We start from the raw sequence: 16,355 nt of genomic DNA, 5'->3' as shown, positions 1-16,355 counted from the left end.
GTCTTCAGCTTCCAACTGTGCCCCCTTGTTACTGTGTCCAATCTCTGGAACATCCTGTCTTTGTCCACCTTGTCAATTCCTCTCAGTATTTTGTATGTCGTTATCATGTCCCCCCTATCTCTCCTGTCCTCCAGTGTCGTCAGGTTGATTTCCCTTAACCTCTCCTCGTAGGACATACCTCTTAGCTCTGGGACTAGTCTTGTTGCAAACCTTTGCACTTTCTCTAGTTTCTTCACGTGCTTGGCTAGGTGTGGGTTCCAAACTGGTGCCGTGTGTGTGTGTGTGTGTGTGTGTGTATGTGTGTGTGTGTGTGTGTGTGTGTGTGTGTGTGTGTGTGTGTGTGTGTGTGTGTGTGTGTGTGTGTGTGTGTGTTTGTGTGTGTGTGTGTATGTGTGTGTGTGGGTATGTGTGTGTGTGTGTATGTGTGTGTGGTGTGTGGTGTGTGGTGTGTGTGTGTGTGTGTGTGTGTGTGTGTGTGTGTGTGTGTGTGTGTGTGTGTGTGTGTACTCATCTATTTGTACACAGCTATCTGTGGTTGCTGGGGGTCGATTCATAGCTCTTGGCCCCGCCTCTTCATTGATCGCCCTCCCTGCTACATTACCTTTACGAAACCTCGTCTTAAAACTATGTATGGTTCCTGGCTCCACTTCATCACATTCTAGGCTATTCCACTTCATGACAACTCTATGACTGAGGGAATACTTCCTAACATCCCTTTGACTCATCGGGGTCCCATATTTGAAACATCCTGTTTTTGTCCACCTTGTTAATTCCTCGCAGCATTTTATATGTCGTTATCATGTCTCACCTAAACCTTCGGTCCTCCAGTGTCGTCAGGCCGATTTCTCTTAAAATTTCTCCGTAGGACAATCCCCTTAGTTCTTGGACTAGCCTTGTTGCAAACCTTTGCACGCTCTCTATTTTCCTGACGTGCTTGGCCAGGGTGGATTCCAAACTGGTGCTGCATATTCCAATATGGGCCTGACGTTGACGGTGTACAGAGTCTTGAACGCTTCCTTACTGAGGTATTTGAATACTAGTCTTAGGTTTGCCAGGCGCACAGTTATCTGGTTGATGTGCGCCTCAGGAGATGTGCTCTTTATTATATTCACCCCAAGATCTTTTTCCTTGAGTGAAGTTTGCAGTCTATGGCCACCTAGACTATAATTTGTCTGCTTTCTTCTTTGGCTTTCCCCGATCTTCATGACTTTGCATTTGGCTTGGTTAAATTTAAGGAGACAGTTGCTGGACCATGGTTGTAGCCTCTCCAGGTCTCTATGTAGTTCTGCCTGATCCTCATCCGGTTTAATTCTTCTCATTAGCTTCACATCATCTGCAAACAGGGACACTTCTGAGTCTATCCCTTCCGTTATGTCATTCACATATACCAAAAACAACACAGGTCCTAGGACTGACCCCTGTGGAACCCCTCTCCATCAGATGATCTCTGATCCATTGCAGTGCCTTTCCTGTTATGCGTGCCTGATCCTCTAGCTTTTGCATTAACGTCTTGTGAGGAACTGTGTCTTGGGCCTTCTTGCAGTCCATGAAAGTGCAATCTATTCATCCCTCTCTCTCGTGACTTACTTCTATTACCTTCAACTGTCAGTGACAGGTCTAAAGTTTAATACCTCGTGTCTGTATCCTTTCTTGTAAATAGGGACTACATTTGCCATCTTCCATATCTCAGGTAGTTGCCCAGTTTTAATGGATGTGATGAAGATTTTTGATAGTGGCAAACATAGCATCTCTGCGCTCTCTCTAAGGAAAAAGCGGAGAGATGTCCAGTCTCACCGGGACAACAGCTTTTTCACCTCCTCTTTAAATCTTTCGTTGGGCTCCTCATATCGTCTCGGTCATTTCTTGTGATCTCGCCTCCTTACCTCAGCCTGATTACCTAGTCCTTGACTGTTGCTTTCCTCCTGATGTGACTATGTAACAGCTTTGGATCGAACTTCGCTCTTGCTGCTATATCATTTTCGTATTGTTGTTGGGCCTCCCTCCCTACCTGTGTATATTTATTTCTGGCTCTTCGACTAATCTCCTTATTCTCCTAGGTCCTTTGCCTCCTATACTTCTTCCATTCTGTAATGCATTTAGTTTTGGCCTCTCTACACCTCTGGGTGAACCAAGGGCTCGCTCTGTCCTTCTCATTATTTCTGTTGCTCTTGGGTACAAACCTCTCTTCAGCTGCCTTGCATATTGTTGTCACATATTCCATCATCTCATTGACTGATTTCCCTGCCAGTTCTCTGTCCCACTGAACCTCGTGCAGGAAGTTTCTCAAGCCTCCCCTCTCTTGTAGTTTTGCTACATCTGCTCTGCTCTTCCTGCTTCCTTCTCCACTAGTATTTCTAGTATGTATTCGAAGTTCAGAACCACATGATCACTAGCTCCAAGGGGCCTTTCATATGTGATGTCCTCTATATCTTCACTAGTTAAGTTGAATATTAGGTCCAGTCTTGCTGGTTCGTCTTCTCTCCCTCTGTTATTGTCCCTATCATGCTGATGCAGTAGGTGAGTGTGTGTACTCACCTAATTGTGGTTGCAGGGGTCTATTCATAGCTCCTGGCTACCTCTTCTTAAAGCTGTGTATAGATCCTGCCTCCACTATATCACTCCCCAGGTTGTTCCAGTACCTGACTCTATAACTAAAGAAATATTTCCTAACATCCCTGTGACTCTACCCAGTTTTCAATCACCAGTTGTGACCCCTTGTTGTTGTCTCCCACCCGAAACATTCTGTCCCTATCCACCTCGTAAATTTCTCTCAGTATTCTATATGTCGTTATCATGTCCTCCCTATCCTCCTGTCCTCCACAGTCGTCAGTGTGCTCACCTGACTGTACTCAGCTAATTGTGGTTGCAGGCATTGAGTCATAGCTCCTGCCCTCGCCTCTTCGCTGGTCGATACTAGGTCCACTCTTTCCCTGTCCCATGAGCTTTATCACACCTCTTCTTAAAAGCTATGTATATATCCTGCCTTCACTAGATCACTCTCCAGACTGTTCCACTTCCTAACAACTCTGTGACTACAGAAGTACTTCTTGACATCCCTGTGACTGATCTGAGTTTTCAACTTTCAGTTGTGACCCCTGGTTGCTGTATCCCATCTCTGAAACATTCTGTCCCTATCCACATGTCAATTCCTCTCAGTATTTTATATGTCGTTATCATGTCATGTGTGTGTATGTGTGAGTGTGTGTGTGTGTGTGTGTGTGTGTGTGTGTGTGTGTGTGTGTGTGTGTGTGTGTGTGTGTGTGTGTGTACTCACCTAGTTGTACTCGCCTAGTTGAGGTTGCGGGGGTCGAATCCGAGCTCCTGGCCCCACCTCTTCACTGATCGTTACTAGGTCACTCTGCCTGAGCCGTGAGCTTTATCATACCTCTGCTTAAAGCTATGTATAGATCCTGCCTCCACTACATCGCTTCCCAAACTATTCCACTTACTGACTACTCTGTGGCTGAAGATATACTTCCTAACATCCCTGTGATTCATCTGTCTTCAACTTCCAACTGTGTCCCCTTGTTACTGTGTCCAATCTCTGGAACATCCTGTCTTTGTCCACCTTGTCAATTCCTCTCAGTATTTTGTATGTCGTTATCATGTCCCCCCTATCTCTCCTGTCATCCAGTGTCGTCAGGTTGATTTCCCTTAACCTCTCCTCGTAGGGCATACCTCTTAGCTCTGGGACTAGTCTTGTTGCAAACCTTTGCACTTTCTTTAGTTTCTTTACGTGATTGGCTAGGTGTGGGTTCCAAACTGGTGCCGCATACTCCAATATGGGCCTAACGTACACGGTGTACAGGGTCCTGAACGATTCCTTATTAAGATGTCGGAATGCTGTTCTAAGGTTTGCTAGGCGCCCATATGCTGCAGCAGTTATTTGGTTGATGTGCGCTTCAGGAGATGTGCCTGGTGTTATACTCGCCCCAAGATCTTTTTCCTTGAGTGAGGTTTGTAGTCTCTGGCCCCCTAGACTGTACTCCGTCTGCGGTCTTCTTTGCCCTTCCCCAATCTTTATGACTTTGCACTTGGTGGGATTGAACTCCAGGAGCCAATTGCTGGACCAGGTCTGCAGCCTGTCCAGATCCCTTTGTAGTTCTGCCTGGTCTTCGATCAAGTGAATTCTTCTCATCAACTTCACGTCATCTGCAAACAGGGACACCTCAGAGTCTATTCCTTCCGTCATGTCGTTCACAAATACCAGAAACAGCACTGGTCCTAGGACTGATCCCTGTGGGACCCCGCTGGTCACAGGTGCCCACTCTGACACCTCGCCACTTACCATGACTCGCTGCTGTCTTCCTGACAAGTATTCCCTGATCCATTGTAGTGCCTTCCCTGTTATCCCTGCTTGGTCCTCCAGTTTTTGCACCAATCTCTTGTGTGGAACTGTGTCAAACGCCTTCTTGCAATCCAAGAATATGCAGTCCACCCACCCCTCTCTCTCTTGTCTTACTGCTGTCACCATGTCATAGAACTCCAGCAGGTTTGTGACACAGGATTTCCCGTCCCTGAAACCATGTTGGCTGCTGTTGATGAGATCATTCCTTTCTAGGTGTTCCACCACTCTTCTCCTGATAATCTTCTCCATGATTTTGCATACTATACATGTCAGTGACACTGGTCTGTAGTTTAATGCTTCATGTCTGTCTCCTTTTTTAAAGATTGGGACTACATTTGCTGTCTTCCATGCCTCAGGCAATCTCCCTGTTTCGATAGATGTATTGAATATTGTTGTTAGGGGTACACATAGCGCCTCTGCTCCCTCTCTCAATACCCATGGGGAGATGTTATCTGGCCCCATTGCCTTTAAGGTATCTAGCTCACTCAGAAGCCTCTTCACTTCTTCCTCAGTTGAGTGAACTGTGTCCAGCACATGGTGGTGTGCCTCACCTCTCCGTCTTTCTGGAGCCCCTTCTGTCTCCTCTGTGAACACTTCTTTGAATCTCTTGTTGAGTTCCTCACATACTTCACGGTCATTTCTTGTTGTCTCTCCTCCTTCCTTCCTTAGCCTGATTACCTGGTCCTTGACTGTTGTTTTCCTCCTGATGTTGCTGTACAACAGTTTCGGGCCAGATTTGGCTTTCGCTGCTATGTCATTTTCATATTGTCTTTGGGCCTCCCTTCTTATCTGTGCATATTCGTTTCTGGCTCTACAACTGCTCTCCTTATTCTTCTGGGTCCTTTGCCTTCTATATTTCTTCCATTCCCTAGCACACTTGGTTTTTGCCTCCCTGCACCTTTGGGTAAACCATGGGCTCATCCTGGCTTTTTCATTATTCCTGTTACCCTTGGGTACAAACCTCTCCTCAGCCTCCTTGCATTTTGTTGCTACATATTCCATCATCTCATTAACTGGCTTCCCTGCCAGTTCTCTGTCCCACTGAACCCCGTTCAGGAAGTTCCTCATTCCTGTGTAGTCCCCTTTCTTGTAGTTTGGCTTCATTCGTCCTGGCCTTCCTGCTTCTCCCTCCACTTGTAGCTCTACTGTGTATTCGAAGCTTAAAACCACATGGTCACTGGCCCCAAGGGGTCTTTCATATGTGATGTCCTCGATATCTGAACTACTCAAGGTGAATACTAAGTCCAGTCTTGCTGGTTCATCCTCTCCTCTCTCTCTTGTAGTGTCCCTTACGTGTTGGTACATAAAGTTTTCCAGTACAACCTCCATCATCTTAGCCCTCCATGTATCTTGGTCCCCATGCGGGTCCAAGTTCTCCCAATCGATCTCCTTGTGGTTAAAGTCACCCATGATCAGGAGCTTTGCCCTGCATGCATGAGCTCTTCTGGCCACTCTAGCCAGTGTGTCAACCATCGCTCTATTGCTCTCGTCGTACTCTTGCCTTGGCCTCCTACTGTTCTGTGGTGGGTTATACATCACTGCTATTACCACCTTGGGACCTCCAGAGTGAAGCGTTCCCGCTTTGTAATCACTTTCTTCTCCGCTGTCTCTTCTCTCCAGCTCATCAAAATTCCAGCGATTTTTGATCAGCAATGCCACTCCTCCACCCCCCCTGTTCCCTCTGTCTTTCCTCAGGATTTGGTATCCCGTTGGAAAGATGGCATCTGTTATCATACCTGTAAGCTTGGTTTCTGTGAGAGCTATGATGTCCGGTGATGCCTCTTTGACTCTTTCATGCCACTCCTCTCACTTATTTGTTATTCCATCAGCGTTTGTGTACCATACCTTCAGTTTCCTTTCCAACACTGTGGTTTGGGGGGCCTGTGAGGGTGGGAGACCTGGTAGCATACTGTGGGATTCTATAGCTCGGTGTTGGGTGGAGGCTGTGGGTATGGATTGTAGTGTGTGTTGGGATGGTGTGATAGGTTGTATGGTTCTGAGAATAGTTGTGTGTGTGCTTGCCCTTGATGTTCTGTTCTGCTCTGACTGACCTCTGCTGGATCCATCCTTGTCTCTTTTCCTAGCTCCTTTCGCTTTTTTGTCCTCTCCCTCAGCTGCTGTCGTTCTGATTGTGTTCTGTCTCTGACTAGGAACACCCTCTTGTACTCTTCCGAGTATTTCAATCGTGGTTTCTCTTGGAGGATCCTGTTCCGCACTGTTTCCGTCCTGAGAATCAGCTTGATTGGTCGGTTTCTCCCTTCGAGTACCCCCCTATTCTCTGAAAATTTATAGTCTCGTCCATCTCTTCACCTATTTCTGTGATGATTTTCTCAATCTCCTTTCTTTCTTCCTGCTGCTTTTCAGTGTGTGTCCTTTCCTCTCTCTCCTGAAGCCCATGGATAAACACTGATTTTGCCCTTTCCTCTTCCTATTGCCTCACCCTCTGTGACTCTGGATCCTGCCTTATGTGGTCAGTTTCTCCCTTGATTTTTCCAGTGGCTCTTGATAGCATGGTTGTGCCTCAGCATTCGACTTATCACCCTCTCCATCTACAACCAGCTGTTCTTCCCTTTCACTCCTTGGCCCTCCTTGGCAGGCTGATATGACCTTAGCATAATTAATAATTCCTTCCTTCCTGTTCGGCCTCGCAGCTTCATATGCTGTGTCTTCTCTGGTCACTGCCCCTGTAACTCGCTTCAGCCTATTTATCTAAACTTCTAGGACCCTTATCTTGGCTACTGCAGTTTCGACTTGTGCCTCCCAATTCTTTGTCTCCTTCTCCAACCTCTTTTCCAATTTCACAGAAAGCTCATTCTCCATTTTTTCAGAAAGCTCTCCTAATTTTCTCTTCCACTCTTGTTCCATCCTTTTCCACTGCTCCTCCATCCACTCCTCCCTACCAGAACCATTCTCATCTGATCCTTGGTTCCTGCGAGTCCCCACAATTTTTTTTTTTATGAGAGAAGTGAGAAGGGAAAGGTAGAAGGAGAGAGAGAGGGGAAGAGTGAGAAGGGAAAGGGGGAAAGAGAGTGTGAGAGGGGGAAAGAGAGAGAAGGGAAGGGAAGGAGAGGGGGAGAGTGAGAAGGGAAAATGGGGAAGAGAGAGAGCAAGAGAGAGAGAGAGAGAGAGAGAGAGAGAGAGAGAGAGAGAGAGAGAGAGAGAGAGAGAGAGAGAGAGAGAGAGAGAGAAAGAGAGAGAGAAAGAGAAAGAGAGAGGGGGTTAGTGAGAAGGAAAAAGGGGAAGAGAGAGTGAGAGTGAGAGTGAGAGAGAGAGGGGGGAGAGAGAGTGAAGGGAAGGGTAGGAGAGGGGGGAGAGTGAGAAGGGAAAATGGGGAAGAGAGAGAGCAAGAGAGAGAGAGAGAGAGAGAGAGAGAGAGAGAGAGAGAGAGAGAGAGAGAGAGAGAGAGAGAGAGAGAGAGAGAGAGAGAGAGAGAGCGAGGGAGAGAGGGAGAGAGTGTGAGAGAGGGAGGGAGAGAAAGAAGGAGAGAGAGAGAGAGAAGGTAAAGAAAGGAGGGAGAGAGAAGGGAGAGAGGGGGAGAAAGGTGAAAGAGGGGGGAGATGGAAGAGTGAGAGGGGAGAGAGAGGCTAGGGGGGAGAGAGAGGCTAGGGGAGAGAGAGGCTAGGGGGAGAGAGAGGCTAGGGGGAGAGAGATGGGAGGAGGGGAGAGTGATAGGAAAAGGGAGAGGGGAGAGATAATGGGAGGGGAGAGATGTTAGAGGGGAAGTGATGTTAGAGGGGGGGAGGTGCTAGAGGGAAGAGATGTTATAGGGGAGAGATGGGAGAGGGAAGAGAGAGAGAGATAGGTAGAGAGTGATAGGTAGAGAGAGAGATATAGGTAAAGAGTGAGATAGGTAGAGATAGGTCTCTACCTAGGATAGGAAGAGAGGGAGAAAGAGAGAAGGAGCGAGCTTCAGATGGTCAGTTCACAGGACGGTGTGAAATCCTGTGTATGTGTGTGCTTGCGTGTGTACTACAGCTTACAAGTGCTTGTTCCTGTGTGTGTATGTGTGTGTGTGTGTGTGTGTATGTGTGTGTGTGTATGTATGTGTGTATGTGTGTGTGTGTGTGTGTGTGTGTGTGTGTATGTGTGTGTGTGTGAGTATGTGTGTGTGTGTGTGTGTGTGTGTGTGTGTGTGTGTGTGTGTGTGTGTGTGTGTGTGTGTGTGTGTGTGTGTTCTCATACTATTAATTGAGAGAGAGACAGTGGCAGACAAACATAGACATAGACAGAAAGACAGTGACACATATATTGACAGTAAAATAAAAGAGAAAGAGACGAATAGCTAAATGATGTACGATAATAATAAAAAAGATTAAGTACATACTTTATATTCCACAACAAGAGAGAAAAATTCTCCCGAGCAAAGAGCAACAATGTTCATCGGTCACAGGAGTGGCGGAGACTTACGTTTCTCTGCGTCTTCATCATCAGAGAAGTTCAAGACGTGGTCATCGGTCAACAACAAACCTAAGGGATACATGGAAGTCATTACCAATACAAACATAACGACAGCTGCTTACAACAGCAGCTTCCTGCTTACAACAGGACGCTGCTGCTAAAAGATGTGATCGCATGAAGGGGGTAGCGAGAGAGAGAGAGAGAGAGAGAGAGAGAGAGAGAGAGAGAGAGAGAGAGAGAGAGAGAGAGAGAGAGAGAGAGAGAGATGGTGGGAACTAGAGGAGAAAGTATAGAAATAAACAAGGGAGATGGGAAGACCGGTATAGAAACCTATAAGGAAAATATATATTTTTTCCTTCATTTCCATAGCAAGCTAATAACAAACAAGGACACGAACACAAACAAGCACACACACACACACACACACACACACACACACACACACACACACACACACACACACACACACACACACACATACAATCCTCACCGGTTTCTGAGCAAGACTTCTCGTAAACTCTCTGTCTTGTGATGGTGAGTCGTGCCAGGGGCTTCATGGGCAGACCCGTGGGGTCGTAGAACGGAGACTTGGGGTCGTTCGGGTAGTTGTTGGTGATCCGACGAATCTTCTCTCGCGGGATAGTGGGAGCGTTTGTAGACTGTGGGTAGTAAGAGCCATCAGACAACTTAACAAACTTAACAGTTGGGTCCACAAACGGCAAGATCAAAGGATGGCTATGGGATTTATCAAGGACAGGGTGATAATAAGTGCAAAACTTGTCTGAATCATATATTTATTTTTTTTTACCAATGAGGAAAAAGTTTGGAGGGGTTCTGTGCAAGTGTTTGCTTGAGTATATAAACCCCAGCGAGGGGTTGTGTTAGGTGACTCGATCCCCGGTGCTTGGGATAACAGGTTCGGTCCTCATGTTTAGTATTTTAGTTGTACATGTACATCCCAGCAGGTAGTTAGGAAGCTTGGCTGGAAGTGCTTAAGAAGGGTAGTTAAATTTTCATGAAAGTTTACTTTGACTGGCAAATGGTGCCGAAAAGGACGGTAATGATACAGTTTACTGAGCAAGTTTTAAGAATGGCAACGTATATGTCAGTGTAAAGATTTATTATGGCTTGAGAAGATTCAGAGCTGAGTGAGACTTGTTCTGCGTACTGTCTCTCTTTACCACACGTCGGTAATAGCAGTAAAGTTGTTTGCGCAGGTAAAAGCCGTTAGGATAGATGGTTAGATGTGGGTAGGAGAGTTAATTAGATAAGTAAGACACATGAACAACACTTAGGTATCTTTATTCCGAAACGTTTCGCCTACACAGAAAGTTTTATCAGTCGAATACAGAGGCTTCGAATATGGAGATAACAGCAGTGTAGACGTAATGATGATATGGTCAGTTTATCAACCTTGATGGAGTAGTTTAAGGTGGTCAATTCGTCAACCTGCAGACGTGTTTAACTTAATAGTCTTGAACCATGTGAAACTGATCATGAGAAAGGAGCCTTTTTATAGTGCAGAGGCGCAAAGAATGTATGTATAGTATGCCATTATTATATTCACACTACCAGACACTGCAACACAAGTTAGATGTGGGTAGACCTGGTAGTTAGAAGACCGAACTTACGATGCTTAAATATAAATAAGGCGTCAGCGTCGACAAATAGTAAGTTGGTATGTCTCACTCGAGGACGATTTGTCAAAAAAATACAAAACATGAGAACAATGTTTGTTAAACACTGCACTCGGTGAGTGAAGTTATGTAAAAGATCGGGAAGTGCAGCATCAGAAGAATATTAAAATGGTATAAAATACCGGTTTCGAAACGTTTCGAAATAAAGATACCTAACTGTTGCATATGTGTCTTACCTAACAGCATCAGAAGAGCACTGCATAAGGCTTATTGGTCTATGCTGTGTTTCATATTCCTGTTATTAAAAGATGTAGCGGGTGATGTGTGCAGTCAGGGTAAACATGTCATAATTCTGTTTAATAGTGTTGAATAATTTGATGACTGAAGACTCCAGACATCGATTAATTTTGTCCTTTACACGTAATAACAGTGAAGCTTTTTCTCTCCCTCTCTCACATCACGTGGTGGTGATGGGTGTTGCGGTGTTGCACTCACGCATTACTGGTGTTGTTAGTTCTGCGTACATACTTGTGTTCTTGCAGATGTGTGGGTAAGTTTTTGGCGGTATCCCTGAAGTAGACCTTGACATATCCCCGTAAGGGATACGACCATATTATAGTGGTCTACAGTGCCAACAAGTTGATGAGAGACAGTGTTAACTCATGTGTCTACCTCCATCTACCTCTTTCCTTCCCCGTTCTAGCTCTCCAGTTTCTTCATCAACTTTTTCACTTCTCTTCCCTCCCTGTATCTCTCCTGTCTACTGCTTCATCTCTTCTTCTCTTCCTCTGCCTTTACCCCCTCCCCGCCTCAACTTCTTCCTCCATCCAGTGGTCCAATCCAAGTCTTAATTCGTCTCATAGAGCTGTCATTTCAAAGCCAGAAGATTAAACTTGAGAGAGAGAGAGAGAGGGAGAGAGAGAGAGAGAGAGAGAGAGAGAGAGAGAGAGAGAGAGAGAGAGAGAGAGAGAGAGAGAGAGAGAGAGAGAGAGAGAGAGAGAGAGAGACTAACAGACAGACTGCGAGACAGACCCCAGAGTTCAATGTCTCGGGTAAGAGACAGTTTGTTGGAGAGAGTTTTGCTTTTTCATTCTGCTCGGTGTTGGAACTTTCCTCTGACAATTTTTTTCTTAACCTTTTGTATTATTTTCTTTTTGATTTGCTTATTTCCACTTTCACCTCCATATTCCATCTACCATCTTCTTAATTCTTTCTTTACCTAAGTAATTCGTAGTTCTTCATCTATGTCCTTCTTCATCTGCATAATTTCTTTATAATCATCCTAATTTCTTGTCCATCATCATAATTTCTTCATTAGATTTGCAATTCCTTCTTAATTACTTATTCCTTTTCATCAATACAAGTGGATTTTCTGAGTTCCTTGGTCTGGGTTTTATAATATTAGTATGTATGGTCAGTATGTATGGTTAGTATGTATGGTTAGTATGTATGGTTAGTATGTATGGTTAGTATGTATGGTTAGTATGTATGGTTAGTATGTATGGTTAGTATGTATGGTTAGTATGTATGGTCAGTATGTATGGTCAGTATGTATGGTCAGTATGTATGGTTAGTATGTATGGTTAGTATGTATGGTTAGTATGTATGGTTAGTATGTATGGTCAGAATGTATGGCCCGTATGTATGGTCAGTATGTATTTATGGTCAGTATGTAAGGTCAGTATGTATTATCAGTATGTATGGTCAGTACGTATGGTCAGTACGTATGGTCAGTATGTATGGTCAGTATGTATGTTTAGTATGTATGGTCAGTATGTATGGTCAGTACGTATGGTCAGTACGTATGGTCAGTATGTATGGTCCATATATATGGTCAGTATGTATGGTCAGTATGTATGGTCAGCATGTATGGTCAGTATGTATAGTCAGTATGTATGGTCAGTATGTATGGTCAGTATGTATAGTCAGTATGTATGGTCAGTATGTATGGTCAGTATGCAAGGTCAGTATGTATGGTCCGTATATATGGTCAGTATGTATGGTCAGTATGTATGGTCAGTATGTATGGTCAGTATGTATGGTTAGTATGTATGGTCAGTATGTATGGTCAGTATGTATGGTCAGTATGTATAGTCAGTATGTATGGTCAGTATGTATGGTCAGCATGTATGGTCAGTATGTATGGTCAGTACGTATGGTCAGCATGTATGGTCAGAATGTATGGTCAGTATGTATGGTCATTATGTATGGTCAGTATGTAAGGTCAGTATGTATGGTCCATATATATGGTCAGTATGTATGGTCAGTATGTATGGTCAGCATGTATGGTCAGTATGTATAGTCAGTATGTATGGTCAGTATGTATGGTCAGTATGTATAGTCAGTATGTATGGTCAGTATGTATGGTCAGTATGCAAGGTCAGTATGTATGGTCCGTATATATGGTCAGTATGTATGGTCAGTATGTATGGTCAGTATGTATGGTCAGTATGTATGGTTAGTATGTATGGTCAGTATGTATGGTCAGTATGTATGGTCAGTATGTATAGTCAGTATGTATGGTCAGTATGTATGGTCAGCATGTATGGTCAGTATGTATGGTCAGTATGTATAGTCAGTATGTATGGTCAGTATGTATAGTCAGTATGTATGGTCAGTATGTATGGTCAGTATGTATGGTCAGTATGTATGGTCAGTACGTATAGTCAGTATGTATGGTCAGTATGTATAGTCAGTATGTATGGTCAGTATGTATGGTCAGTATGCATGGTTAGTATGTATGGTCAGTATGTATAGTCAGTATGTATAGTCAGAATGTATAGTCAGTATGTATGGTCAGAATGTATGGTCAGTATGTATAGTCAGTATGTATGGTCAGTATGTATGGTCAGTATGTATGGTCAGTATGTATGGTCAGTATGTATAGTCAGTATGTATGGTCAGTATGTATAGTCAGTATGTATGGTCAGTATGTATGGTCAGTATGTATGGTCAGTATGTATGGTCAGTATGTATGATCAGTATGTATGGTCAGTATGTATGGTCAGTATGTATGGTCAGTATGTATGGTTAGTATGTATGGTCAGTATGTATGGTCAGTATGTATGGTCAGTATGTATGGTCAGTATGTATAGTCAGTATGTATGGTCAGTATGTATGGTCAGTATGTATGGTCAGTATGTATGGTCAGTATGTATAGTCAGTATGTATGGTCAGTATGTATAGTCAGTATGTATGGTCAGTATGTATGGTCAGTATGTATGGTCAGTATGTATAGTCAATATGTATGGTCAGAATGTATAGTCAGTATGTATGGTCAGAATGTATGGTCAGTATGTATAGTCAGTATGTATTTTCAGTATGTATGGTCAGTATGTATGGTCAGTATGTATGGCCAGTATGTATGGTCAGTATGTATAGTCAGTATGTATGGTCAGTATGTATAGTCAGTATGTATGTTCAGTATGTATGGTCAGTATGTATGGTCAGTATGTATAGTAAGTATGTGTGGTCAGTATGTATAGTCAGTATGTATGGTCAGAATGTATGGTCAATATGTATGGTCAGAATGTATGGTCAGTATGTATGGTCATTATGTATGGTCAGTATGTAAGGTCAGTATGTATGGTCCGTATATATGGTCAGTATGTATGGTCAGTATGTATGGTCAGTATGTATGGTTAGTATGTATGGTCAGTATGTATGGTTAGTATGTATGGTCAGTATGTATGGTTAGTATGTATGGTCAGTATGTATGGTCAGTATGTGTGGTCAGTATGTATGGTCAGTATGTATGGTCAGTATGTATGGTTAGTATGTATGGTCAGTATGTATGGTCAGCATGTATGGTCAGTATGTATGGTCAGAATGTAATGTCATTAATCCTAAATTTTACGAATCTGCCATTTTAACTCACCCTACACACAACATTTTAACTCACCCTACACACAACATTTTAACTCACCCTACACACAACATTTTAACTCGCCCTACACACAACATTTTAACTCGCCCTACACACAACATTTTAACTCACCCTACACACAACATTTTAACTCACCCTACACACAACATTTTAACTCACCCTACACACAACATTTTAACTCACCCTACACACAACATTTTAACTCACCCTACACACAACATTTTAACTCACCCTACACACAACATTTTAACTCACCCTACACACAACATTTTAACTCACCCTACACACAACATTTTAACTCACCCTACACACAACATTTTAACTCACCCTACACACAACATTTTAACTCACCCTACACACAACATTTTAACTCACCCTACACACAACATTTTAACTCGCCCTACACACATTTTAACTCACCCTACACACAACATTTTAACTCGCCCTACACACAACATTTTAACTCACCCTACACACAACATTTTAACTCACCCTACACACAACATTTTAACTCACCCTACACACAACATTTTAACTCACCCTACACACAACATTTTAACTCACCCTACACACAACATTTTAACTCACCCTACACACAACATTTTAACTCACCCTACACACAACATTTTAACTCACCCTACACACAACATTTTAACTCACCCTACACACAACATTTTAACTCGCCCTACACACATTTTAACTCACCCTACACACAACATTTTAACTCGCCCTACACACAACATTTTAACTCACCCTACACACAACATTTTAACTCACCCTACACACAACATTTTAACTCGCCCTACACACAACATTTTAACTCACCCTACACACAACATTTTAACTCACCCTACACACAACATTTTAACTCACCCTACACACAACATTTTATAACCATACCTTCTTACGTCTTTTCCAGACATTTAGAGCTCATTAATAAAATTACTCTAAGCTATACTTTGCCAGTGTTTGATTCTATTATCATTGCTGGGCAGCTGGTTATCTGTAATTAATTTTAATGATTTATAGAGTATTTGTACTTGGCTCAATCGAAATAAGTATTAATTAATATTCTGGGTCAAGGTGACCACTCTCTCTCTCTCTCTCTCTCTTGCTGAGATAGGCTATGTTTGTCTTTTTGAATATACGTGATATTTAAATTGTCTGATTCAGAGCAGTCTTTTCTGCTCACACTGCCAGCCAGGGAAATAGATACTTAATTGATTTAAGTACTCCCATCACAACAGCCGCTAACGCCACCACAACCCACTACGTACCTCATAAGTGATGCCGGAGTCGGTGCCTGCGTCCCAGGGGTAAAGGTTAAGTGACTTCTGGTCGACCCAAGTACAGTTCCTCAAACACAGCTCCAGGGCAGACACTCCCACAATCCAGTCTGGTGTGGGACCTGTAACCACGGTCAGGAAACTCATCTTATTGCTGAGGAAGATGGTCGTCTGGCAGCACGAGAGCGTAAGAAATATATTTTTTTTGGAACCAGAGAACAAATGAAAGATGTTCTTTTGGAAGCAAGAGAATAGTGAATAATTTGCTAAAGTTTTTTCTTCAAAATAGAGGAAACAATAAAAGGAGCTCAAGAGTGTTATTATGAGGAGGATGGCTGTTACACTTCCTCTCCTGCCATTAAATAGCTCTCGATTCAAGGAACTAGAGATATCTTGTATCAGACCTTATTATATCTCCTTTCCTAGGCGTTACATGACTACTTTAAGTTCAATCCCTTCTTTATGAATATAATAATAATCCTCTCTCTCTCTCTCTCTCTCTCTCTCTCTCTCTCTCTCACGAACTTTCACTCACCAAGCATGGAGACCAAGGACATAAGATGATGTCTGTTATCCACTCTGAAGACAGCAAAGGTCTTGCCGTTAACGTTGGGGTACCACAGACCCCGTGCCTTGATGATCGTCCTGATGTGGTCACTCTGCAAAGGTTACATATCACGTGAGTTATCAAATGGAAGTGACAGGATCATTTTGCAGAGGCTGGTTATGATACTGAACTATTTTCTTTATGATTTCCTCGTTTCTCATTAAAAACATCACATGCTTTCTTTACGATGATA

At 43.4% G+C, this 16,355-nt stretch overlaps 1 protein-coding gene across 2 annotated transcripts in view; it reads right to left on the bottom strand.

Annotated features, from left to right (window-relative positions):
* Positions 1-16,355, bottom strand: part of LOC128705555 (spondin-1-like) — a 277,648-nt gene that overhangs the window by 101,829 nt on the left and 159,464 nt on the right. For both annotated transcript variants that reach the window (XM_070090127.1, XM_070090121.1), the window contains exons 3-6: positions 16,091-16,214; positions 15,547-15,677; positions 9,237-9,405; positions 8,756-8,815 (exon numbers count right to left, since the gene is read on the bottom strand). In XM_070090127.1, the coding sequence (XP_069946228.1) occupies positions 8,756-8,815; positions 9,237-9,405; positions 15,547-15,677; positions 16,091-16,214 (484 nt within the window). The remainder of the gene's footprint in view (positions 1-8,755; positions 8,816-9,236; positions 9,406-15,546; positions 15,678-16,090; positions 16,215-16,355) is intronic.

The sequence above is a fragment of the Cherax quadricarinatus genome, chromosome 3 (genome assembly GCF_038502225.1).
Source record: "Cherax quadricarinatus isolate ZL_2023a chromosome 3, ASM3850222v1, whole genome shotgun sequence".
NCBI lineage: Eukaryota > Metazoa > Arthropoda > Malacostraca > Decapoda > Parastacidae > Cherax > Cherax quadricarinatus.
Note: the sequence above shows the minus strand (reverse complement) of the source record. Positions and strands in the feature narration are given on the sequence as shown.